General features: G+C 42.6%; 1 protein-coding gene across 2 annotated transcripts in view; it reads left to right on the top strand.

Moving 5' to 3' along the window:
* The first annotated feature begins 21,850 nt into the window (after positions 1-21,850).
* Positions 21,851-26,369, top strand: part of RSPO2 (R-spondin 2) — a 98,491-nt gene continuing 93,972 nt past the window's right edge. Inside the window, exon 1 of one of the 2 annotated variants that reach the window (XM_017806409.1) lies at positions 21,851-22,007. In XM_017806409.1, the coding sequence (XP_017661898.1) occupies positions 21,914-22,007 (94 nt within the window). In that variant the 5' untranslated portion in view covers positions 21,851-21,913. The remainder of the gene's footprint in view (positions 22,008-26,369) is intronic. The other variant, XM_017806408.1, reaches the window with a different exon arrangement.

The following is a 26,369-nucleotide window of genomic DNA, read 5'->3' as shown; positions in this document are numbered from 1 at the left end:
TTGTTCTGATGCCCACCTGCTGTTACACAGTTAAGGTAATGCTCCTGAAAATCATTCTTGTAAATGGATAGATCTTCCCTGGTTTTGATGGGTGAAAGGGTGAACCGCCCTCTGTCTGCCCCTGCCAAAAGTCACCTGACAGCTTTTCCTCCTGCCTAACTGGGTGCTTAGCTGAGCTTGTTGCCGTAGGGATCGGTAACGCGCTGTCCTCCTTGCATGGAGAATCTGGGAGGTCTTCACAGAATAACTGAGTTATGATTGAATTGCACAGGGAGGGGAGAGCAAAAGGGGGAAGGCAAAGGGGAAACTGGCCCGAGTGTGAGTTTGCAGTAGGTTGGCAGTAGATGAAACTTACTTCAAGCACAACAATTGCAAATTCCATCATAACTTTGTATTGACTAAGCTTTAGCAACCTCATTAGTAGCAATATTTTATAAACATCCAAGAATAGTTGTTCTCTAAATTACATGAAGATAAAGTCCACTTTGTGCCTCTTGTTTTGGCTTGGATTTTACAAAAATATTTGTAGTAAATGCTAAAAGAAGCCTTGGAAAGGAAAGAGGAAGACCATCTTAAGACTTCCCTCTCTTTCCTTTATTTTTTGGAAGGGAGAAGGGTGGAAGATGGGGAAATCTTGTACTTCCTGTGCTGCAAGGATTCTTTTGAATGAAGTTGGTTTATTTTTTCAATAAATTTGAGCAGTTACAATGTTATATTGTCAAGTTTTCCGTCTTTTGTACGAAATAAAGATTGTAATTTTCTCTTTAACCAACTGTAACATGTAAAGCTATGAATCTCTGTAGGCTGAAATACTTCATCTATCTTATTTGGAGAAGATGTTGTGTTTGTAATTATTTTAATAAAATTTTAATAGTTTCAATAAATGTCTTCCCAATTCCTATTGTAGAAGTGCCATCAGAAATTAAGCCTGCAAAAGCCATTCAAGGATCTGTATTAAGAGGGTTGCGATAAGGGGAACAGTGCTGCTTCTGGTAAAGGGCTCCTTTTATAGCATGTACAAGTGGAAGAATGGCATGAGGGACTTCTACCCTGCATTTATTTATTTAACCTTTAATATCCATGAGGAAAGCAAAATCAGATGCCTGTGAGCTGTACATTAAAAAAAAGGTTTAAACTTAATCCCACCTGTAGCTTGGAAAGGCAGAAATCTTCTACTCCAAGTCGTCACTAGGTTTTATAGCCTAAGACTCTGTTGTGCCAACAAAAGGCACTGACTGCTGGAATTCTTGTGAGTCAGAAGGAGGAATATGCAAACGTAGGAGATCAGCAGAAAGCACTGAGAGCACAGCATGGCTGCAAAGTGAACTTGGCTTCCCTGATCTTTTTGCAACTGTCAGCAGAGGATTTGGAGTAGGTACTATCTTTGTAAATAAACAAGACGGCAACAACTTCCCTCCTTAGAACAAGGCCATGCACCAGTGATTTCCAAGGCCAGTGGGTACCAGCATGGTAAGGTGGTTAGTTCCAAGAATAGGCCACCCATAAACTATATTGGAGGTGCATGTGAGCTCCTTGCAGCTGGATTCATGAATAAGAAAGAAAGGATGGCAACAGGAGCCGGGTTGTAAAACAAATTCATCGGCATGTACGAGCAGCCAGCTGACTGGCTGTAAAGTTTCTTCTTTATTTGTATAATGGGGCCCTGACTAAATAAACTTTAATTTAAAGATATGGAAATGGGAATCTGCAAGCCTCCTAGTTAATATTTTCATTTTGTGTGAGAATGAGCAATGCTTTGCAAAGAGCAAAACCACCACTGATGTACAGCTGTCCAAAGATACTCCATTAAGTTATTCATGTAGAGGATGCCTATGGTTCCTTAGCAGCCTGGGTGAAGGAGTAAATGTGTCTTCCCTGACTTCACATCACACACACCTTCAGAAGCAGTGTATTTGTCTCTTGCTCAGTGCCTCAGTGATAGGGTATTTTGAAGTCAGGCAATGTACAGTCGCTATCTCCCCTTGTAAAAGAGCGGTAGGCTATGTGGTAGCGGACTAGACCAGGCATGGCACACCTCACCCATCTGCATTGTGCTGGTGGAAGAGTCTCAACTTTTCCTTCCACTGTGTCCCAAAGTATATTCTGTGTGAGGGTTTGTGTTCATATGTGCAGTATGGCCACTGGACAAATCTGAACCTAAGTAACAGTTGAAATCATAATGCAGTATACACAAATTCCACAACTGAAGGGTTTTATAAACATGTATGAATTAGATGATTGTCATGTTGGATCTTGTCGTCCTGGAGCTACCCAACACTGAACGTACTAAGATGGCCATGAAGAAAAATTTTAATGCAAAGAACATAAAAGTTTAAGCTTGTTTCAGTAGGTTGAGCTTCTTGTTGCAGTGAACATCCACTGTACATGGAAGAATTTTCATTTAAAAAAATGTGGTGCCTGTGGGAGCTTGCACAAACTGCAGCAGTAGTTTGGTAAGGTGCTTGGCCATGCTGCTCAGCTCTGGCTGCCTTGGCTGAAGTGGCCACGGGCAGGAAGCTGCGCTGCATGAGTTTGTAAGAGGTGGGTCCATGCAGATTATATTCCTCTAATAATGACCCTGCGCAGGATATATCAGAGGTCAGAAGTTATGGTATTTAAGGAAATATCGTGCTGTGACAAAGAGACATTCATTGAACGTGTAGAAGTTTTGACCAAAGTGATTGAATGGCTACTTGCAGAAGGATTAAGATTCTATGTATGGCTTGGACACAGATTTCTTGTTTAATCTCACAGAAAAGAAATGTATAATTTGTGTTCCCTCTTAGGAATTAGAAGTCAAAGTACCTTTTTGGAGTTATGGGATTTTAGTTTAATTATTTCTGTATGTTTTTATATCATTCTACGGTAGGGGCCACATAAATGCAATATGTTATTTGATAATAATTGTTCACATAATACATAATTTAGGGGTTTTTTTTCCCTCTTTTTGTACTGCTTTAAGGAGCATTTTTCCTCCCGTGATGCCATATTGATGTGTTTTTGAGGAGACAAAAGGTGATGACACCTAGACAGTAAAAGTTTTCCTACGTCAAACTGCAGTTCATCCTTCTCACTTATATGAACCTTATGTTGCGTGATTTCCCTGATGTAAAAGCCTTTTTCCTAATGATTTTTGGAAAATAACAAAGAAGTTTTATTTATGATACAGGAAATTTTGAGGTTTGAGCAGTATATAGAATAGAGAGCAACCTGTTTGTTTCTTTTCCGCAGGTTTATTTTAGACCTAACTACTACTATTTGTTGAGTGCCACGCCTTCCTTACTGCATAAGGAAAAGGCTTATTTCAACTTCTTTTCCTCTCTATTTGCCACTTCATACTGCCTTATGAATCTCCCTGGAGGATCTGAAACTCGCTCAGGGCAGACAGCTTCCGAAGCTTTGAAAACATTTATTGGAAATTGTAGGGAAAATACAGTCCAATATGTGGTATAATTTGAATATAAAACAAGTGTTACCAAGAATGGGAAATGTCAGATAATTTCTGTGAGTCTCCAGGAGGCTCCAATTAAGTTAGAAGAAACAAGGACACTCATCTATTTTGGCTTTCAACAGGGTTAGATATTAGTTTCTTGTACAAATTCAGTCCGTATTTTCAAAGAATATACAGTTTCAGCAAAAATTACTTGCACAGCTTAAAGGTACTAATAGTTTGCAGCGTCCCCGCTAAGTAAACAGAATTTATGAGAGGTCAAACACTTGCGATTATTGAGTTGTTACTGGTATGGCCAACTACAGATTGAGGAACTTAATTTAGACAGCTGCATCATTTCAAATCTTGGCTACATTTTGTGGAGTGCTGTAGGAGCCATTTGGATCAGAGGTGCTTTGTGTCAATAGTACAGTGAAGGAATACCCCTGATGTGAAATGAGCTTTCCATTTTGACTTCACTCGATCCTTCACTTGATCCCCCCCAAAAACTATCTGACTGCATCTTGTGTATATAATTTATCTGTCAATTCTGTCAAAAAGGGGAGCTTATGTTACTTGGAGGGCCTTCATGCCAATTCCAGAATGAAAAGCAATGCACACTGCCAGTACAGCAATTGCCTGCAGGCTTATTGAATTTCTTTCTTCACTCCTACTCACCACCAAAACCAGCTCAGGAAAAAAAACTAAACAATACAAAAAAAACCTAAAAACCTTGTTAGAAGTCAGCAGAACTGAAAGCTGATAAAATACTAAATTATTCTTTCCTGGGGGGAAAAAAAAGGCAAAATTATATATTAAACATTATTAATGGGCTGTCATGTATTGCTTCGTTCATGTATAGAGGCAGACTCAGCAGGACTGTTGAACGTGTAGGCAGAGGGAGCCACAAAGAGATATATGTTTTGTTAGTTTAAGCCCACATATTCCAGTACCCCACCACGTTCTCTTTATCTTCACTTGCCCTACAGTTTCTGAGTTGGTCCCATCCCATGGAGGGAGCCAGTGCAGCCCTGCACTTTCACCCTCTCTATCTATTACTGCTACACTTGTGAGAAAAGTAAACAGGATATAGAAGGATATCTATCACCTAGCAGGCTCCATCTAAGTAACCAACAGCATCCATCCATTAAATATCCATGATGCAGGACCCATCAACTCAACACTGCTGGTTCCAGAGCAGCAGGGAATTTGAGATGCAGTATTTTCTCCCTGTGGGATTTATTGTTCTCAAACTGAGGAATCATTACGGACTCCTATGAGGGAGTAAAGACAAAGGATGTGAAGGCACGAGGGAAGCCTCCACTCCAGAATAATGCTTGAAAGGGATGTCCAAAGAAACAGGATATGGCAAATGGAGGAGAAGCCTGGGAAAAGTACAAAGACTGTGAAAGAACATGGAACATGTTGGAGGAAAAGAAAGAGAAAAGAAGTCAGATAAGAAGAATCAAAAAGCACTAGGCAAAGTTAGGAAGAAATCAGAGCAGAGATATGGACAAGATAAAAATTCTATAGATAGCCCCAAATATCGGGGAGAAGCGTTAAATTTGCATCAACATGCGGGGTTCATCAGTGAATGACATTGGTTGAAGTTTAATTTCTAAATATCTGTCGGTGGTAGTTAGTGGTAATAACTGGGATGTAAAACCTGGACAAAGCACGATGGGAAAAGAAAGAGGATAAAATATGCTCTGCTGTTTGTCTCTTAATTTTATCTGTTTTCTGTGTATTGGCTCATTAGGAATCCCGCCTGCCTGCCAAGAGACAAACCATTTTGGTTTTGCATAGTTGCAGCCATATGGGGGAAAAGAGATACAGTGTCCTCCCTGAAAAAATTTGTTTTCTTTCTAATGTAAGATAAGATATTTTGGGCACACCGTGCTGTTTGCATGGAAATATTACAGTTGAGGAGTTAAATGGCAGAAACAGAAATGGAATAATAAGCTTGAGGGAAGTAGTCTAGTTGGCAGCTTATTGGAGGTTTTGGTTAGTATTTATGACAATCCAAAGGTTTCTAGTACCACAAGCATCTTTCTTTTCTTTTTGGTTTATTTGTGATGAGAGAAAAATGACAGAAAAGGTCCAAATTTAAATTTCCAACATACTTATATTTTTTCCCTTGTTTTCGAAATGGTGATTTATTAAGTGACACCGAAGCAGGCTTGCCACTGGTGGAACGGCCCAATGCAGCTCCCAGTATCCATTGGACAAAGGCTCCAGGCTATAATTTGCATAGGAGCTCTTATACAAAATGCCACAAATAAATGACATGATGTGGGGATGGCCGAGAACAAGAAGTCACTGCAGTCCAAACTCCCAGAGCTAGAGAAGAAGTCTGACTGAATGATCCCTCCTTTCAACAAGGGTTTTCATACCGGGGCAGCCTGCCAGGAACCTTAAAAATCAGTTTGTTATTGCTAGATTGATCTAAAATGAGGATAAAAATTTCAAGAGCATAGTTGTTCCAAGCACTATAGGTGGCTTGTGTGTCTCAGTGCTGTCCAATGGCCTGGAACATGGAACTAGAAATGTAGCTGTTGTGTCAGTCAGGAGCTTCCAAGTCCTTCAGGATCCTTCCACGTGCTGGTTCCAGATGCATCTGTCAAGCTGGTGAATGAAGCTTGTACAAACTTCCCTGAAGAATTAGAGCCTTAATCCTATTCTTTACATTATCCTGATCTGCCCCTAAAAGTTTTAGTAAATAGCTGTGCTGGAACAGGGCTTGGACAATCCAAAGCTTTTGCAAAGTTAAGGATGTATGTCACAAAACAGAGGTGTGACCATAACCTCTGAGGGTGTACCCATGCCAGCCTGAAGCTACCTGTTAAAGATATTAGTAAAAATGAGGATGCTACATTGCAAGACTTGGTGCAGATGAAGAATCTCAGGAAGGTCTTGGTATCCTCAGCAGGTGTGCACAGCCCACGGTGAAGTCTAAACCACTGGTGCTCTGCTAGCACCTGTCTGGTGGAGTTTCACTTGCAGTGCAGACTTTATCTGTGTGTTAAAAATCCCCTAAACTATAGCAATGTTAGGATTGCCCTGTAAATATCAGAAAGTAAGGATGTGCCAGGGCTCCTACAGCAGTATTGTCCTATCTACACAATGTGTTCCCAAACCTGTCCTGCTTTCAAGTGAATAGCATAGCTATCCATACGTTTATGTCTGGCATCAAGCCTAAGGGGGGTTTCCTGCTGTGTTTACTCAGGTCCTCTAAGACTGAGAGAGTGGTGTTTTCTTCATTTATAATTTTTGGTTTCAACCATAATTAAAGAAAGAAACCAGAAGGAAGAGACGTGTTAGTTAGCAGACAAGGTTAGTTTAACAGGCAGAAATGTGTAAGAACACAGTATTCAACCACCTTTCTTCAGCTAGGCAGTGGGATCACAGTAAATGGGGAAACTCTTTGATAACTGTTACCCCACTTGTCACCAGTAGTGTCTGAGTGTGACACCACAGGTTGAATTAGTGATAGAAAATCCTCTCACTTTCAGGTGCCTACATCCAAAATTTAAACCTGCTCTGCCTTCCATATCTGCAATCTAACCCTTGAGACTTCTGAATTCCCCATATAGCTAAATTCCCAATTTTATACATGCAGTCTGAGCTTTGCAGGAGCTGATGATATGTTCTTTCACCTGGATTCCATCTGACATGGTGGGCACTCTCTGAGACCTGGCCTATCAGGAAAACAAATGAAAAAGATGAAGAGGGATATGTCTGCTGTATAGCCTGAACACATGCCCAAGTCACTCAGCACCAGGCTTATGTCCCTCTTTTTCCTGATTTAGAACAAGGATTTGAACCTCAACATCTCTCCTCTCAGAGAGCACCAGGGCGGCTTTTCCTTTTTCTGTTTTTGCAATTTCTAAATGATTTTCGGATCAGGTCTGCCCTAGCGAGCTTGAGAGTCATTCCCTTGTAATCAGTGTTTAAGTGCTTTGTTCACAGCAAACCAGCGATCTCTGAAAAAAGCAAAACCTATCTATTGATTGAGAGGCCAGTAACCCAAACACAAGTGCTTTCTATAGCTTGTATACAAAACAGTGCAGTTTATGGAAAAGGTTTTTTTTATAACCAAAACTCACCAGCAGTGTAAACAGAGTGACAAAATGACTTGAATATCAGCTAGTGATATCTGAAACATATGAGATATCTGCAACACCAATCATTCTTAGCATAGCTATGCTAATTGCTTACTTCAGGTGGTTGGCTTAAAGGGTTGCTTTCTTCTACTATTTGTTTGAACAAATTACCCAGTATTGCAGGATTTTCTATGATGTACATAGTTTGAGTTTTAATTTTTTTTTTTTTTTTACTAAAAATATTAAATTATTTTCATTAGCTGCTCTGGCATGTTTTCTCTTTTCAGGTACTACTTGTTTTTATGAAAAACTCACTGCTCACAGAGTATTTTGCTGGAAGATTGAAAAAGCAAATAATAAAAATTAATATGTTGTATGTATCACAGTGTCAAATGAAAAACAGTTGCAGACAACTCGAGATTTAATTAAACATGCTGAAGTGTGCTCAGCCAAATTTCTCACCCTGTATAAACAACACTACCAGGTTAGATGTTAAAATAATATTTGTCCTGTCATTTTTGTATGTCCTTTGTTCTTCTGGATTGTATGTTCCTGACCGTTTATCGGTCTGATTAAACTGTCCACAACCAGGTCCAGGTCTTTTGTCCTTAGGCTTTCTAAGCAGTCTCAGACTTAACACCTCAGAACAAGTGTCCATCTCACTTGGCCTTTCTGTGCCAGCTCAGAAGAACCACCACACATTTTCCCAGTTCAAGAGAGACATGGATTTATATCCAGCAAAAAGATGATATTTCAGGGACCGGAGCATCTCACTTATGAGGAGAGGCTGAGAAAGGTGGGACTGTTAAACTAGGAAAAGAGAAGGCTCAGGGGGATCTTATCCAGGTGTATAAATAAATACCTCATGGGAGGGGACGAAGAAGAGAAAGCCAAACTTCTCAGTGGTGTCCAGTGACAAGGTAAGAAGCAATGGTCACAAGTTAAAAAACTAAATTCAATCTAAACACAAGAAAACCCACTTTTTAACTCTGAGTATGATCAAACACTGGCATAGGTTGCCTAGACTGTTCCTTGAACATATTCAAAAGCCATCTTGGCTTTTTTTCTGTGATAATCCCCTTGTACATGAGACCACGGAATGGAAATGTGCCAGTACCCAACACTGCAACTCACTCATATTTAATAAAAGCTATGACATGGCCATGCAGCTGTGCCAGAAATGAAGTCAGGCACCAGAAATTGCTAGGAGTGTATTCTCCAAGGTTGGTATGATATGGGTCAAGATCTCCACTAGTACAAACCATCCACATAAGAACAATAGTTGGAAATGTCCAAAATAAATTGCTCCCAACAATTTCAGCATGATTATGGGCAGGACCTGGTGCAGGACTGGCCAGGGCTGAGTTCTTATGAAGGTCTGGAAGAAATCTTGGTTTGATGGGTCCTCTGGAGATGGAGTAGTATCCTGCTTCTATTGTGAACATCTGAGTCATACCCTGGGCACAAACATGAATGGAAGGGATCCTGGAGGAATCATCTTCATTTAAAGGTAGTTTGCATTTTGCATTTTTCGGGAGCAAAGAGTAATGTAAGAATGATATATGACCAGAGAGAGTGAGAAAAATACCAGTGCTATGGAAAAGTCTGCTCTAAGTCTTGCCAACAGAGTTTCATGTTTCTACTCTATTTCTGCTATTACCACTGGTAAGAAAGATGATTTGCTGCTTTCCCTACCCATAAGTTTAGGATTAGCTCTTCAAAACTTCTCCCCTCTTTCCATATTCCTTTTTAATAATTTTATCGTTGTGAGCTGTGGGTTTCCTTTCTTTTGGCAGCTGCTGGATGCCTAGCTGCTGGCTGGGCAAGAGCTCCTGCTCTGTGTCCCCTCCATGGACAATGCCATTTACCTTTCTGCAGACTTCTTCCAAGCTGGTAGTGGACTGTTTGGATAAAAAGTAAGCAGAATAGTTTTCTGACAAAACTATGTTGTTGTCCTATCAGCCTAGCCTTAGACACCTTCTGTGTACACTGCTTTGTGCTCTCGGTAAATCACATCCAGGAACAGAGAGAATTCAAATTCAAGAATTCAAATGTATGCACAGGCATGGCAGACATTTCTTATTACAAAAAGAAGTACATGGAAAAACTTATCTGGCTGGACTCTTTTTATGTGCTGTTCCCTCCCTTTCTTTTTGACCCCCTTCATGCAGATAATCATAACTGAATCATCAAACATCTGACAAAAAAATCCGTGGTGTTACATGTAGATTAAAACCTGGGATAGCAAGGCACTGTTCACACAATCTTTCAGAGAATGGCAGCCTCCTTGGCTGACCCAGCAAGGAGTCAGTTGGCTGCATCAGTGTATCAAATGACATCAGAGAAGCAGATACCAATGCAAAGCATCTTAGTGTGGGTTTCCTTTAGTTTTGATGAGAAGACACCACAGTCTGAAGGCTGCCTGAGGTGTGTCAGAGTGCCTGAGTGAGGCTCAGCAAACTGCTAGTGCTGGTTCACTTTTTTACCATTCTCTCATCCTTGGCGTGTGAAGGGCATTTTTTAAAAGTCATGAAACTTTAGGTAGCTGTAAGCCAGAGACCTCTGCTTCCATCACAAAGACCCAAAAGCTGACCCATGTTCGTTCCACAGAGCTACTCAGGAAACTGCTAGAGGAGTTGGGTTACAGTTGCCTCCGAATGGTGTCCTGATCAAAGGTATTAGGGAGGCAGCACAGTGTTCCCTGCCGCTCTCCAAAGAGCTGCCGTGAGGGAGCTTTTACCTGCTTTCACCACTGAAGGGTTTGAAAAATATGGACACTACATGCCCTTACCTACAGCCATTCTGTCAAAGAACAGATTCAAGTCCACTGTCTTCTTTTAAAAGAAGCCTGGAAGTACGCCTCTCTTCTGTTCAGTAATTTACAGGCTGAGGCACTCAGCTGGGGGGTGAGAGATGGGTATGCAAACCCATCCTCAGCCTCAGTGTACATTTGCATCCACATGTCCTGCTCCTCAGGTGCTGGTACCCATGTGTTTCTCTAACTGGAAACCAGCAAGAGGTGCATTGCTTCCTTCACTCATAGCAACTTCATGGATATTGTTTGCAGACAGAGTGTGTCATGGGCTGATTCCTCCAAAGGCAAGGTATAGGTCTGGGCTCTCAGCCCACCATTCCAGGGTGGTTCTGTAGCTTGACAGACATAATATTTTATGCAGTAGCTGATGAACATATACATACATCATTTGAGGGATGCCATGCATAGATCTTTCCTAGACTGTGGGCTCCTTTCTCCTGCTTCTCTCTAGTCTAACCAATCCTGATTTCCTGGGACGGTTTAGATCACCTCCTCCCCACCCTGCCTTCCCCTTCTAACTACTTAGGATACATTCAGAGATGTAGGTTTTTGTATCATGAAGCAAACGAGGGGAAATAGTCGTGTAGTGTGAGAGTACTGTCGCTGGTCACCACAGCAATGTTTTGCAAGGAGACCATTCCTGGAGATTTTCTCAGGATGTGTCTGATAAACCACACTGGCAAGGCTGGGGGCACAGACAGAAAATAGTGATACACATTTCGTGCTTGTTTTGCATTAAAAGTTTGAGAATGCGCCTGTCACAGAGGGTCTCAGCCTCCCACATTTGCTGGTTTGAGGTACAAACAAAACTGTTCCTCCAGGATCCTTGAAATCAAGCTAAATTGTGCCACAGAGTTCAATGCTTTCAGCTGAGGAGCAAACCAAGAAAGGGTTTTTTATTGTTGTTATTTCCCTTTTCGATTTAGGTGCAGCAATTCAGGTGAAGTTTAGTTGCAGACATTCAAATATGTTCTACTATCCTTAAAATTCTTCAGGGATTTAGCTCCTAGTTTCTATCATGTATATACATAAGGGATAAGATATAAGGTATCTTATGTTTTCCTAATATTTAAAAAAATCTTAACTTTTGAAGGTGACTCTTTGCTAAGGGGGCAGCAGTAGCACAAGACGAATTCTCTTTTAAAAATCTCTTGCCTGAAACTGTCCCAGCCACATCCCTCTGCAACCCTCATGAGGGGCAGATGAAATGTGGATTTTAACACCACAACAACTGCTTAGTGTGCAAGATGCTGTTCCCCAGAAGTACTAAACAGTGGGGAGTGGACTTGTGCCCAGCAATATTATTAGTTGTGTTCACCAAGCCAGCTATCAGTCAGAAATATTCAGCTGCCAGCTGTGGGCCAAACCAGCACTGGGGTGAAGGAAGGTTTGGGAGTGTCATGAGGGCATTGCAGATAATCAGTAGCTGTTTTTAGACAGAGCCATGTGATCTGTAGTATTCCCTTTGTTAATTGTCATACTGACTAAAAAAAATCCAAGCTTAGTATTTTCCCCAAGGAGAGAAGCTGAAATAATGAAAATCATCACTGAGGTCCAACCAACCCAAAAATATAATTTTAAGTGATGATAAAAACTTCAGTGTTGGGTTCAGGGAAAGGAAAGTGAAATATCTGCATTCGGCATGGCCTCACTTATTCTTCTGCTTTAAAGGACTCAGCGGAGAGGAAAAAAAAGTCCATAAGAAAGTAGAAATTAAATCTTCTAGATTATCATATGTATTATTCTGCCAGTGCATGACTGAGTCCTTTCATACTTATTTAAGCTCTTCAGTCCCCAAGGAGCATGATTTATGGGCTTTCTGCTGATCATCAGAAGATAGGCATGGTTAAAGACTACAACTACTTACGTACTGTGGTTCATGCTTTTGGCTCCAGCCGTCCACTTCTCAGCCCCTCGGGTACTGTTGAAATGGCAGACATCTCAGTTTCTCTGCCCTATTTTCTAATTTAATTTTACTCTGAAGAATGATGATCTTAAATTTGCACTTTTTTTCCCCTTATGGTTTAGCTGTATTTTACTACAAGGACAGAAATGAGTCAAATTTTTGTTCCAGAAGAAAGTTGTGATACACCTTTCCAAAATTTCCAATTAAGTAAAAACTGGCATTCAGCTCCCATCATGAATGGCAGGATATAGAGCCCAAACAAAACAATATTCTACTGTGGTTTATGCACTTTTTAAAAATTAAAAGCTGTATTTTGTGGCTGTCAAGTTCTGAAAATACGTCCTCAGTTACATCTGTGCAATTCCTCTGACAAAACTGAATGTAAGCTCTTTTGTTGCCCTTTCACTGAAAACCTTCATTTCTGTGCTTAGATATTTGTCACAAGAAAATGTCAGGGGCTGGAATTCTCAGTGCAGTGAGACCATGCACACCTTTCTTATTACTGTCACTATCTACTGCTTCTTTGGTCTAGGATCACTTACTAATCTAGGCTCTTCTCTGAGCTGGGCTACAGGGGGTGACAGTGTTTCAGAGAGAATGCTCATGAGTTCTCTCTTAGTTTGTTTTCCTGAACTTTGTTTGTTAGATACATAAGACAAGGGGTAATCAATGATGTGACAGTGGAAAAGTATAATATTCTGCAGATTATAAAAGTGTCTTGAACATATGTTTTTATATTAATGGAGACAATTTTACTTCTGAAACTTAGTGTAGATTAACTACACAAATTATCAGGATTTTATCTAAGAAGTCTTAACTGTCCAAAATTCTTTTTAAACTCCCTTCTTTATTATCATTTGGCAGAGATACTTCTTGTATATTCCAGCAAATATTGCAATCACTTTATTGCTAAATAGATATGCTGGAGAAAACATACACTTAACATCACAACATTTAACACTTACCCTTTATTAGCATTAAGTAGTAAAGGTCTCTAAATTGTACTTGGAAGACATCTCCAAAGCCAGTTACTAAATTAGAAAGTTCTTAAGATGATATGTTGAATACAACATATGTCTGTGCTGAACAATGCTTCTGTTACAAGAAAACAATCTGCAAATTCTGACATTTCAATTAAAAAGTTTCCATCACATCACTTTCCTCTTAGTAAAGGATCACTTTGAGACCCACTTTCAGTGCTTGTGGTGGTAACAGTTCTGTGTTTACAGGTATCCAATCATGTCTTCTCCCCTTTCCTTCTGCAACCAACAGTGCAGAAAGAGAAAACAAAGTAGATGTTCCAAAGTGATAGGGTTAAATCTCAAGGACGTCATTTTTAAAAAATATCTTAAATATTTTCTCTGTTCAATTTATAGGTGATAAAGAAACAGAGAAAGAGCAAAGTAGAAATAAGAGGTAAACATACATTTAAAACAGACTATATCAGCAATATATATTAATATATTTATTTTATAAATATTTAATTACATATATAAATATATATCTATAAACAAACATATAAATATACATATTCAGGTATCAAAGAGAGCTTATAAGAAGATAGTATGAACAGAGAAAAGCCTAGGGACAATGGTCAAAGCTTCCAATGAGGAAAGTTTTCTTTGGATATATGGAAAAATTTTCATCCTGAGGGTGGACAAGCACTGGAAGAGGTCACTCAGAGAGCCAGTGAAATCTTCCATCTTGAACATTTTCAAACCTCATCTGGACAATACTCTCAGCAACCTGACCTAACTTTGAAGTTGGCTGTGCTTTGAGCAAGAGGTTAGACAGATGATCTTCCAGGTCCCTTCCAAACTCAGTTATTCTACGATCTTGTGTGGGTGGGTTCGTATGTGTATGAGAGATAAAGCAGTGATTGCACAAAGCTTAGGGCACATGATCTAAAATCTTTGTAAAAAAACTATGCAAAAACCAGTTCACATTTCATCTTTGCATTCCACAGGTCCTTGTGAAGCCATTTTGCCGAGGCCATAATTTAAGCTCATACATACGTGTTGCAAACCTCTACTCTACAGTTAGAGTGCCATGAAAACTGTTGCAAAACAGAAAGCCTGAACTGGCTTGGCATACATTAATTTTTTAGTAATTTTCTGATCTATATGCTGGCAAATTAAAATCACCATTCTCCAAAATAAGTGGATTATCTGCAGCTGCCAAGCTGGAATTTGAACTCTCACCTTCAGAATGTGATGTCCACACATGAGCACACTGGCTCTTGCACACTCCAAGAGAAATATGGTGTCCACAGCTTGCAGGCAGGAACTTGTTGTCTTGTGCCAGTCCAAATTGGGAAAGGAGAATACACATGATTTAGAGTATACTTTTCTTATTACTTTTTTTCTGTGTTTCTTTCTTTTTTTTTTTTTACCAGAATGAACTGAAAATTAAACTCAAGAGCTACAGAAGTTATTTTAGAGATGTTACCCCTTCTTTCCATTTGCTTCTCTGAGCCCTTAATGAAAACATACAGCTTTAATGAATTGATGAATTTGTTCTTCAGGCAAAATGCTCATGGATACTGATGGAAGCGTTGCATAAGCAAAGTCTGCACAAGGAGATAAAAAACTGAGGAGTTTGTGTTTCAGAGAGGGAGAAAAGTCAGAAGGAAGATGATTTTTTTTATCTCCTCAGGGTTTGAAGGGAAGCTACGCGGGTGTCTAGAGGTGCACAGGGAAGTCTTCTCACCCTGTTTTGGGAGCTCATGGGTTTTATAGGATTGCCAGATCATGAAGGTTGGTGGGGAGCTTGGGAGGTCCTGAGTACAACCCCTTGCTAAAAGCAAGCAGAGTCAGCAGAGGCCAGACCAGGTTGTTCAAGGCCTTGTCAAGAAGGTGGGTTCACAGCTTCTCTGGACAAACTTCTTCCAGTGCTCATTCATCCTCAAAGGAAAAAGTATTTTCTACTATACCCAGTGTGAACCTCTTCTGTTTCAGTACCTGACCACTGTCTCCTGTTCTGCTGTCCAGCACTTCCATAAGGATCCTGGCATTTCCTGCTCAGTAGGAAAGGAACAGTTTACTCTCCTCAAAATCCCCTCTTCCTTAGAGTGAACAAGCCCAGCTCCTTCTGCCTTCCCTCACAGGGCTAGTGCTCCAGCCCCCAAATATTGTGGTTCTTCAAGGTCTTGATCTCATTTTGGGAGACCCCAAACTGGCCACAATATTCCATTATTGTTTTTACTATTTTAGATGACATTTGGAAGTACTAATGAATTAAGTATATTCTAAGAATTTAAAGAACGTAGAAACTGACTTAGAAATAAAGAGTTGAAAGCTGGGTTGTATATAAAATATATTTCTTTCTGAAGTTTAGATGTAAGGCTTTTCAGGATCACTCATTTCTTTCACTGAAAATAAAGATATGTCTCTTCTACTACAGTGCAAGGCTGCAAGATTTTCATATTATTGCTGAGACTCTGGTCTGATCATGACTTTAGTGTAGCAATGAGTTAGCCTATAGCCCAGCTATAGGAATATGGAGAAATTTCTTTTAAAATAAAGCTTGGTATTGTTCATTTTGAGGTCTCTCTCTACAATGTGATGAAGTTAGGATACTTATAAGATCACATCCCATGGAGCCCAATAAAGAATGAAAGATTCAATTACGATTACTTTATATTGCAAAAGCAGCAGTGCTTTGGCTTCAATACAGTTGAAATGTAGAAGGTAAGATCTTTTACAGCACAGTGAAACCTCTGTGGAGCAAAACACATAAAACTGAATTTTCTATGAACTGAAATTTAGTTCTATAAAATAATGTGATTTCTGAAGTGTGTAATGAACCATCTCAGCACTGTTCAAATGCATCAATACCGCTGCTGAGAGTTTTGAATAATCTATGTAAAATATACCTGTTCCTAGCTATCTCCATGACTAAAGCTGTTGCCCAGACTCTCATCACCTGGTACTTCAGTCGTTGCCACATCATCTTCTTGGGCCTGGACTAAAGCACTCTTTCTATGACTATGTTAATTGAACATACTACTGCTCAGATAATTTTCCCAGTTCCTCACTTTGACAAAGCCCCCCTTAAACTGAGTGCAGTGTTCGTTAGTGCCACAGTACACACAGGTGCCATACGTACAGTCAGTTGCTCTCTGTAGATTTAAGTTGAACTGTAGACACAAAGGTCTACCACATGCTACAGAACCCATCCCAGTACTTTTCCTTCCTCTGCTTTTTAGTCTCTTGGTACCCCCGACTTTTTTCCCTCTGACTGTAAACATGTTCTGGGCTCTACAGACTCTGATTTGGCTTCTAAGACACTGACATCACTCTTCACAAAATCTTTAATAATATTTTCTTAATCACATCTCAAAGTTACCTTAATTCTTATTGATTTATTGACCACCATAAATAGCTAGCTGTGTGCTTGAGTTCTTGTTCTCCATTAGCTCTGTGGTTTTTCTTGTTTTCCTCTGTCTTTGTTTGCTGTTAACATTCCTTCAGAAGCTCACCCAAAGGGGATACTCTGGTGATCCTCAGCCACCTTCCAGCTCTCTGGCAGGGACTGACTAGTCTCTTCAATATATCTCTTCTTTTCTCCTTCTATCCTCTGTCTTTGTGTAGTCTTCTCTGAAAACACTAATTCAGGTATTATTTCTGTATTGGTAACTAATCACTATCTGAGACTTACCTGCAGATTTGACAACTAAAATATAACTAGTCTATATCTAGAAAGAAGATTCTTTCCATGCAGCCTGCTTCAAAACTTGAATTTTCCATCCATCCATCATAGTCTCAAAACTATGATCCAGATTCTTATTGCCAAATATCTTGCTTTTTGCAACATTGTATTCTGTGAATTTAAATCCAATTTAGCCTGCTATCTATCTCTCATTGTGTTCTTGGCCATTAACTTTGATTGTAATGCTTTTTGCCTTGCATACTTCCACTGATTCCTCCTCAAAATAGGAAGCATAAGCTGTTTGTCTTCTCTTTGAGAGCATTTTTTGCCTATCATACCTGATTCATTACTGAGAGTTTACCTCCAATCATCATTTGATCCAGGATGCAGGCCTCCATCATTTAAATTCTGGATCATTCATACAAGTGCTTTCATACTGTCTCCTTAGCAGCCCAGCATGCTTACAAATAGCTCTTGGTAAACACTTAAGAAAAGAGTAATTACTTATAATCCTTTAAAGTCATCATAGCTGTGTTTCCTACCTGCTCCAGGTCAGCCGCCTGGCTGTTACAGTCCAGTGGTGTCTCACTGCCTGCATGTGTTCCCTTTCACTGTCTCTTGATGCAAATCACATCAAGCAGTCCCGACGAAGCAGCTGTGTCCTGTACTTACATGGTATGATAGAATGCTAGCCCATGGCAAGTGCTGCCAGGTATTGTGTGGGCTGCTTGTGGGTGGTCTAGCACGTTTGGATGTTGAATCTCAACCAGCATCGACTGCAGGCTTCCTCTGCAGAGCTGGCTCCAATCAGGGCTATGGCCTACCCCACTGCATACAGGAAAAACTCAGTTCTCAGGCTTACTCCTGCTTGCAAAGTCTAGCAATTTCATTGGAGATACTTTCCTGATATTTACTTTCCAGGTCTGGGAGACCTTCAAAGGGGCCCAGGCTGGAGAAGAGTACAGGCTATGCTTCCTTAAGAAACAGGGAGATGTCCGAGACCTGTTTCCCCTGAAACCCAGTACTACACTTTGAGAGAGCTCAGTCATCTTCAGTGTCAGCAGGACACCTTTCAGAAAGTCCATTTATAATTTTATACATTTCAGACACATCTAGAAATGGAGTTGTGTTAGTGGGGTAGTCCTGATATCACTGTTTGCAAAAAGGACTCCCAGCCTCACCTCCAGATAACTGTTGTAGAGTCTAAATCCCATAACTATGGGTTTGTAGACCTGAAACAGTAAGGAGATCAGTTCTTGGAGTCCTCATAAAGGTATAGTTAACACTATTTTTGATTTCCCCTTCTTGTAGTCTGATCTCTCTCTCCCTTGCACCACAGCTTGGGAGGATCTCTAGAATGTTGGTACACTTCCTATTTCTGCATCAGAAAATTGTAAGCATGTACTCTAAAGATACTGCTAGTGCAAAAAAAGTCTCAGTCTCAGCCCTCTGGGCCACACAACCTGCCACATGAACTTAGAGTGGATATGGGGACTACATATCTTGGAGAACTCCAGTTGCTGGTAAACATCCTTCACTGAAATAAATTATGGCCTCTGTTGCAACAAGTTTTATCAGAAAGTTTCACTGTGAAGTAGATTGGGGAAAATAAAGTCCACAACCCACATATATACATGTCTTATTTTTGGCACTCTTTCCCTTATCATCCACTCCAAATCCACTTGGATACTGCTGACACTGAGCTAGAGTGACCTTAACTGACCCAGTTCTTAGTTCTGTGTTAATTAGTTGACAGGTCACATCTCTGTAATTCTTAGATTATGACAACACTGAAAGGTACAGGTGCTCTGCATAGCACAGTGGGATCTCATACACGGTAAACCCATAATGAAAATCATAATAAATAAAGATTTTTCATCAGAAAATACTCTTATATCATAAAATCATAGAATGGTTTGGGTTGGAAGGGACCTTAAACTTCATCTAGTTTCAAACTCCATGCCATGGGCAGGGACACCTCCCACTAGACCAGGTTGCTCAAAATGCCATCCAACCTGGCCTTGAACACTTTCAGGGAAGTGGAAGCTTACCTGGCATCTTATCTGGGCAATTTGTGCCAGTGACCCACCACCCTCTGAGTAAGAAATTTCTTCTTAATATCTAATCTAGAAATACTCTCAGTTTGAAGCCATTCCCCCTTGTTCTGTCACTAGAGGCTCTCGTAAAAAGTCTCTCCATCTTCCTTACAGGCTCCCTTCAGGTACTGGAAGACTGCAGTTGGGTCCCTCCCAAAGCCTTCTCTTCTCCAGGCTGAAAAAACCTAATTCTCTCAGCCTTTCTTCATAGGAGAAGATCTCTTCTTTATCCCTCCAATAATCTTGGTGGCCCTCCTCTGGACTCACTCCAACAAGTCAATGTCCTTCCTATTCTAGGGAACCCAGAGCTGGACACAGCACTCCAGGTGGGGTCTCACCAGAGCAGAGCAGAGGGGCAGAATCAATTCCCTCAGCCTGCTGGCCACACTGCTTTTGATGCAACCCAGCATACAATTCACTTTCTGGGCTATGAGCGCACATTGCCAGCTCATGTCCAGCCTCCCATCTACCAGCACCCTCAAGTCCTTCTTGTCAGGGCTGCTCTTGTTCTGTTCATCCCCAGCCTGAACTGATACTGGGGGTTGCCCTGACCCAGGTGCAGGACTTTTCACTTGGTGTTGTTGAACCCCATGGGCTCGCTTCTCAAGCTTGTCCAGGTCCCTCTGGATGGCATCCCATCCTTCAGGTGTGTCACCTGCACCACTCAGCTTGGTGTAATCTGCAAATTTTCTGAGGGTGCACTCAATCCCTAATCCAATGTGACTTTAAATAATCTTTACATTTGATACTAATGATTAATCTAGTGTATTACTACTCCTGTAGAGTAGATAAGCATAAAGAAGGGCAGTCCAGGGGCTACAGAAATATTGGAGAGTTTGGGAAACTCAGGATCCAGTTCTGACACTACCTCATACAACACTTTTGATTTCAGGCAAGTTATTTACCCTCTTTGTAACTCAGTCTTCAGTCTGGAAACTGATGATACTGATGATTCTGTGCTCCAGAGGAGTCTTATACTGATAAATACAGTCAAAAGTTCTGAGATCTCAGGATGGTATGGGAAGCACCATACAGTCAGACTTCATTTATCTGTGGTTAGATTGTTCAGGCCGTGGATGAAGAGCCAGCTTGAGTCTAATATGATATATTAGCTCAGGCACAGCGCCACATGAATGCAGTTATGCTCTTTCTAGGGCCAGCTCTGCTGTGGAAAGACTACATCTGCTTTTGTGAGAACCTAGCTGGCTCCATCCCGAGGCAGCTCAGGTATTTCACCACCAGAATTATTGGGGGCGGGGGCTGGGGCTGGGGGGGAGGGAGGGAGGGAGGAGCAGAAACACCCAGCAGAACCCTAGCCTGAATCCAGCTGGGTTTATGAGACCTGGCTTTGCGCCAGCTGTGCGAGACCCACGCTGTCTCCCAGCTTTTGCACCTGCTCCACAGCATCCAGGGTCCTGTGGGGCTCATTAGGTGAGGCACAACGGGTTCAGCACCGCAAGCAAGCAGTCACGGTCTGTCGATACCTGCAATGCTGGGGAACAGGCTGTGAGTGAGGAGCAGAGAAATAAATGGCACTGCGGGGTCAGCATAGCGGATGCTACGAGGAATTAACAGACCCTCCTGCATCGAAGATAAATTTACCTGGAACCTCTTGTCTTCTCCCTTGTATCAGCCTCCCTTATCCGTACTATTGGGGTTCCCATTTTACTAGCTCTACAATACCTTTGCCAAGCAGAGAGGTGGCTAGAAACCATTACAAATCACTGACTGAAGTCCTCACACTTCTAAGCCATCTTGCCAGGACAATGAAAGTGGTGATTCCAAAGACACTTTGGAACGTGTGAGATCAGATTTTAGGAAGCCAGAAGGAAAGGCGGGGAAAATAAATGAGTCAAGGTCTTGAAACTGGGGTTGAAAGAAATAATTATCAAACACTGCGGGAAGAAAAGTAAAGAAATGGAAAAGAATGGAAAAGGAAAAAAAAAAAGAAAGGAGAAAAGTGAGGAGGACTAGGTTTCCTAAAGCTGTAAGCAAGGCAGAGAAAGGACGAGGAGGCTTTGCGGGGAGAGGGAGAAGCCCGCGGAGGAAGCGCCTTCAGGCAAAAGCACCAGCGGCTCCCGGGCCGGGTTGGCGTTCGAGCCCGGCGGGGGAGGGGGCGCGGGCCGGGGCGGGCGGCGCTTGTGCCGGGCGGCGGGAGGGCCGGGGCGGCAGCACCACCCCCGGACCGCGGCCCCGCGCATCCCCGCGGAGCCCGCACGGCCCCGCCGCCCGCCCCGCCGCATAAAAGGAGCGGGCGGGGGCCCGCCGCGGACACCGCCCGCATGTGCCCGGCAGCCCCCGCCCAGCCCGCGCCCCGGCCGGCCCGCGTGGGGCTGCCCCGCCGCGCGGGGCCGCGCTCCGGACCCGGCGGCGGGACGGGGTGGCCGCAGGGCCGCGCCGCGGGAGGTACGGGGGGGTTGGGGGGCGGCTTCGCCCCGCCGTGCCCGCGACCTGAGCGCGTGTGGGCGGGGAGCCCCGCGCCGGGATAAATAGCGCTGTCCCCGGGCTGACAGCCCGTCCCGGGGCGCGCGGGTCAGGGGCGGCAGCGCTCGCCCGCCGGTCGGGGACACACTTGGGGCTGTCGGTGACTCCGCTCTGCGGCCCCGCTCCTGCCCCGACCTGGGCTGCGATTTTTTTCTCTGTTTGTTTGTTTCTGGGGAGAGCCCGAGCAGCCAGGAGAGCCCGGGGCCAAGCCTTTCCCCTCTCTCTCTCCCTACAGCACAGCGGAGATGCTGGAAGCGGCGGTGAGTTCACAGCGCCCGAGAAGGGCGGCAAGAGGCGTATAAACTCCTGCGGTCCCCTCTGGCAGCCGCTGCCCCACGACCCTCCGCCGGCCCCTCCTCGCCCCGCACGCCGCCGGCCTCGCCGCCCCTCGCCGCCGCCGGAGGAGGCTGCCCACCCCAGCGGCCCAGGATGCAGTTTCGCCTCTTCTCCTTTGCCTTGATCATCCTGAACTGCATGGATTACGGCCACTGCCAGCCCGGCCGCTGGAGACGCAGCAAGAGAGGTGAGTGGCGCCGCCGGCTCGCCCGGGACTTCGGCCGGGGCAGCGGCGGGAGCGCCTGTGGGGAGACGGGCACTGCCAGGGGGCTGCGCTCCCGTCGCTGCTGTCTCTCCCTGCCCGGGAAGGGCCGCTCCCCGGCAGGTGAGAGTCGCCCCGGCCCCGCGGGCCCCAGGCCGGCACGTGGGGCAGCAGCGGGGGCGAGCCGGCGTGGCGACCCCTCGGCGGGGCTGCTCGCCGCCCTCCCGCTGGGGAGGTCGGGCTGGGAGCGGGAGGAGCGGTGTGAGCTCCGATGGGAAAGCACTGGCCCGAGCGAGGGGCTGCCGGGGATCGGGATGTAGAGCGGTGGGCGCACTCCCCGTGGGGCCGGGGTCTCGTTGGGAGCTCCCGCCGCGGGAGGGGCCGCAGGAGCAGGGAACGTCGCTGATGCCGCCGTCGCTCCTCGTCCAGCAGCTCCCAGCGGCCGGGGGCTCGCTGTTTGCCCGCGCAGTTCAGACTCGAGTGTCCATGGGACGGACTTGGAGGCTGCTTTCCGTGGACCATCCCTAGAGCGACCGCGTTTCCGAGGCAGAAAGGCGGCTTTTCCCCTTTTATCCTCCGGTACCGCCGTGCCGCTGGCGCGGGGCTCGGCCGGCCGAGCGAACCGCACCTTCCCCAGCGCCCAGGGGACTTCTGTGCCGCCAACTTTGCTGGAAACGTCCAGATCCCTCTGAGGAAAAGAGATAAACGGTGCTTTGGGCTTGATCTGTTTCCTTAAAGCGCTGGTGTCGAGGTGCCGAAGCTCAGCAGCCGGAGCGGTGCAATGTGCCAGTACAGCTCCCGTGTGGACGGAGACGTTACTGCAGCGCTTCCCGGCTGGCAGCCTGGCCGTGACTTCCTTTGGGTGTTTTTCTTTTTTTTTCTGGTAGGTCGGTGGGGAGGTTCACCTTATTATAAAATGGTTTTATTATCCACATATTCTGAATTATTTTGTTATTCCTTTTCCTGTTTTCTCAGCCGTGCCTCCTCTTCCCATTTCTAAAGTTAGCTGAAAATCAGGTGGCTCAAGCTGCTGAGAAATCCGTATTTCTGAAAGAACTGCACTTTTAGTGGTATTATATGGAAGGGGAGGAACTTAAGATCTCCAGTGTTAAACTGGTACAAATAATAATAAAACTGTGAGAAGAAAATAGTTTGTACTTTCATGCATATATTGCCTTCAGAGTAGGTACAAATAAAATTGTAAAGCAATTTAGTTTTGATGGTTTTTCAACAGATGGTTTCCAGAATTTAATTTCTGTGTGTGTGGCTAAAACGATAGTAGTCTTTTAAAGTGACCAGACTATCTGTGCTAACAAAGGGTATACTGTGTCTTTAATTAAATGTGGAACTACTTAGAGTGCTGGCTAGACAGTGGAGTGTGATAGTGGCATTTCTGCTTTACAACAGAGCTTAAGGACTGCATTGTGGGAGTACTGAAATGAATAGACATCTAACTCGAGTTGTGTGAATTGTCCTACAAAAACTTAAGCTGGTTTTAATTGATCTCATGTTCACTGATTGATCTTAGACCAATTGTTGTGCTTGTTGAACAGTTGGCTTTTCCAAAGGAGATTGATTTAAATTAGTTTTTAGTTTAATTATTGGATAAATACCATCAGTATTGACAGTTGACTTACTGGCACTGTTTTGTGTGATCACCTAAGGGTTTTGTTTTGAGCTTTGAAGAATGCAGTCTTTTTCAGTTAGTAAGTCTAAAAAAGTAAGCATAGCCAGTTCTAAGCACTGAAAACAAAATCGAGGAATGTATTCAAATTATAATAGACATTTGCCATGACACATGCAGTCTGAAGTAATGCTTTCATACAGGACCCAAAATTCCAATAATTTCACAATTTTTCCATATCCCATCTGCAAATAATCAGGCAGTCACTGTGGGGTACTGGCAGTTAAAATTTCTCTGGCATACTCTTTTGTCTGTTACATGATCTCAGATGCTCCATAATATCATTTTCTTAATGAAATACAATTTTTGGCATAGATTAAGTCTCCTGTGTGGTAGGAATCAATTGCATTCAGTCTGGAATTATAGGCAAATATCATGTGTAGCTGATTTTTTTTTAAAGCAGCTAAATGTACAATAAACTTTAAGTATATATGCCTGTATTGACATTTATGTTGATTTGTAGCTGGTGTAGAATACTCTAATAAAGAAGAGTTTAGTAAATTTGAGGGATGTTCCCAGAATTCTTCATTCCCATTCTGCTTGCAACCCTTTCTGAAACCAGGGCTTGCAACATTGCACTAGAAGTGGAATGAAAAATTAAGGTTTACAATGTGGTTCATACTAACTTGTATTAGTCAATATTATTTCATTAAAATTTTTTGGATAAATGTGTAATAATTAACAGGTTCTCCTTACTCCACTGCTGCTCTCAGTTACTTTTACAGCTCATTAGAATTTTGCTTTGCCTAGTTGCTCAGAGCAGAACCTTACATTCCTTAAAACACCCCAGCAAATTCTCCCTCTGGAAGTTTCTGCCCTGAGCAGGTAATTATGGCCTTTTTGCCTTTCTTGAAGAAGATTTTTTAAAACCTGTTTAAGGGTTACCTATCTTAAAGGTCAGTGGTGTAATCTCACAGCTGGCTTAGCCTAATCTTTCCCTTTCTTGTTGAATTGTATAATTTGATTTTTTGTTTCTCTTGGATACCTACTTGCTTGGTCATTACAAGGAAAATTTATCTCTTCAGATTTCTCTTTAGCAGTTGGTATAAGATGGGCAACTTCATGTCTTAGCATTTCACTGAATATCACAGGGTGCATGAAAAACTAGTGGTTTTTCCCTTGTCTGAGACATAATAAAAAGAACTTCTCCAAAGAGAACCAGAAGTCAAGATTGGGGTACATAGAAATGAAGACTGCCAGGCTGGCTTCCTGCAAGAAGTGATGGTATTCCGCAAAAGCATTGACAGAAGAAAATATAGGGATTCTTGTAAACAGCCATCAAAAAATAGATGCTAACAAAATTCCCCAAGGAAAAAAAAAGTCAGTGTAACAGCAGTGCCTGTATTGATGGGAAGACTCAAGATTAATACAGAGAGGCTCTCTCGAGTTGATGAGACCAACGTTGGAATAATGAGAGATGTGAATGGGACACATTCACACTGGGAAACTGGAAGTTGCCTGTATCCAAGAACTCAAAGAAAACTTGTGGCTGTCAAATACTTGTCATTCTATTTAGTTCATATTCATGGGGTGTCATAAGGGCTAAGGTGAATACTCATCTCCTAGATGCTCACACTGTATTAGAGGTACGTAAAGGTGTAATATTTGTGGCAATGAGTGACTAGTAGTGATAGTGGTGGTGGCAAAATACCCACAGGTGGAAATAGGAGACCCTGGGGAAGGAAATGTCATGAGTGTTTGTCAGATCTCAATATAGCTTTGCATACAGTGTTTATAGGAGAATATACATATATGGAGGGGCACAGTCACTGGGATCAAAATTACGTCAATTAATCTTTATCATCTTGATGTAAGATGGGAATCTTGACCACAAACCTGTTATTAATGTAGGAAGCTGTTACATGGATTTTCAACTAAAAGAAAAACCTCTTTGGATATTGGTGATTGTGATTTAGCTTCCCTAACAGGGTACTTACCTGAGATGGGAATAATCTTGGAGCCTGTCTCAGCTGGATTGTGTGGTCAGGCTTTGGGAAAGATAGATGATTTGAGCATTAGGGAAAAAGAACCTGTGTTGGAAATGCTTGACTGAAATAAACACCACATCTATTTTTACAAGGGCTATACTTGCTCCTAAAGAGTAATTTATCTCAAAAAAAAAAGAAGAAAAAGTCATACTACAAAGAATATCTTTTAGTTGTCCAACAGTATCCAAATATTTTAGCAATTCAGTCCTCTTCTCTTTGAACTTTAAACATGTCTTACATTTGGAGGACAGTTAACTTTTTGTCTGTGGGTTAAGGCTTAGAATCTTATGTGGAAGATGTACTTTGAAATGTTTTTCCTCAGATGTTACGTTAATTGCTTGTAACAGAACTTGTAAAAGAACCGAGACATGTTAGTACTTCAAGGGGTAATTTTCAAGGTTCTTGTGATCAGTAGAAAAGCTTTGCAGGGTAGCTTCTGTTCTTTCCTCAGACCCTTACTTAAGATAGTTAATAATTGAACATTCTTTATACATACATCATTACTACAGCAGTAAGAATATCCTAACACTGTAATCACTGAAAAGTCAAAACTTTTAAACTTTTGGCTACTTATACCTTATTTGGTGCATATGAGGAAGTTTCTTAAACTGCCAGAAGTCAGAGTTTCTGTGTGAGTGACTGAATACTGGACTAGCTAATGATGGAGCATTACTG

The sequence above is a fragment of the Lepidothrix coronata genome, unplaced genomic scaffold (genome assembly GCF_001604755.1).
Source record: "Lepidothrix coronata isolate B3197 unplaced genomic scaffold, Lepidothrix_coronata-1.0 Scaffold15, whole genome shotgun sequence".
Classification (NCBI taxonomy): domain Eukaryota; kingdom Metazoa; phylum Chordata; class Aves; order Passeriformes; family Pipridae; genus Lepidothrix; species Lepidothrix coronata.
Note: the sequence above shows the minus strand (reverse complement) of the source record. Positions and strands in the feature narration are given on the sequence as shown.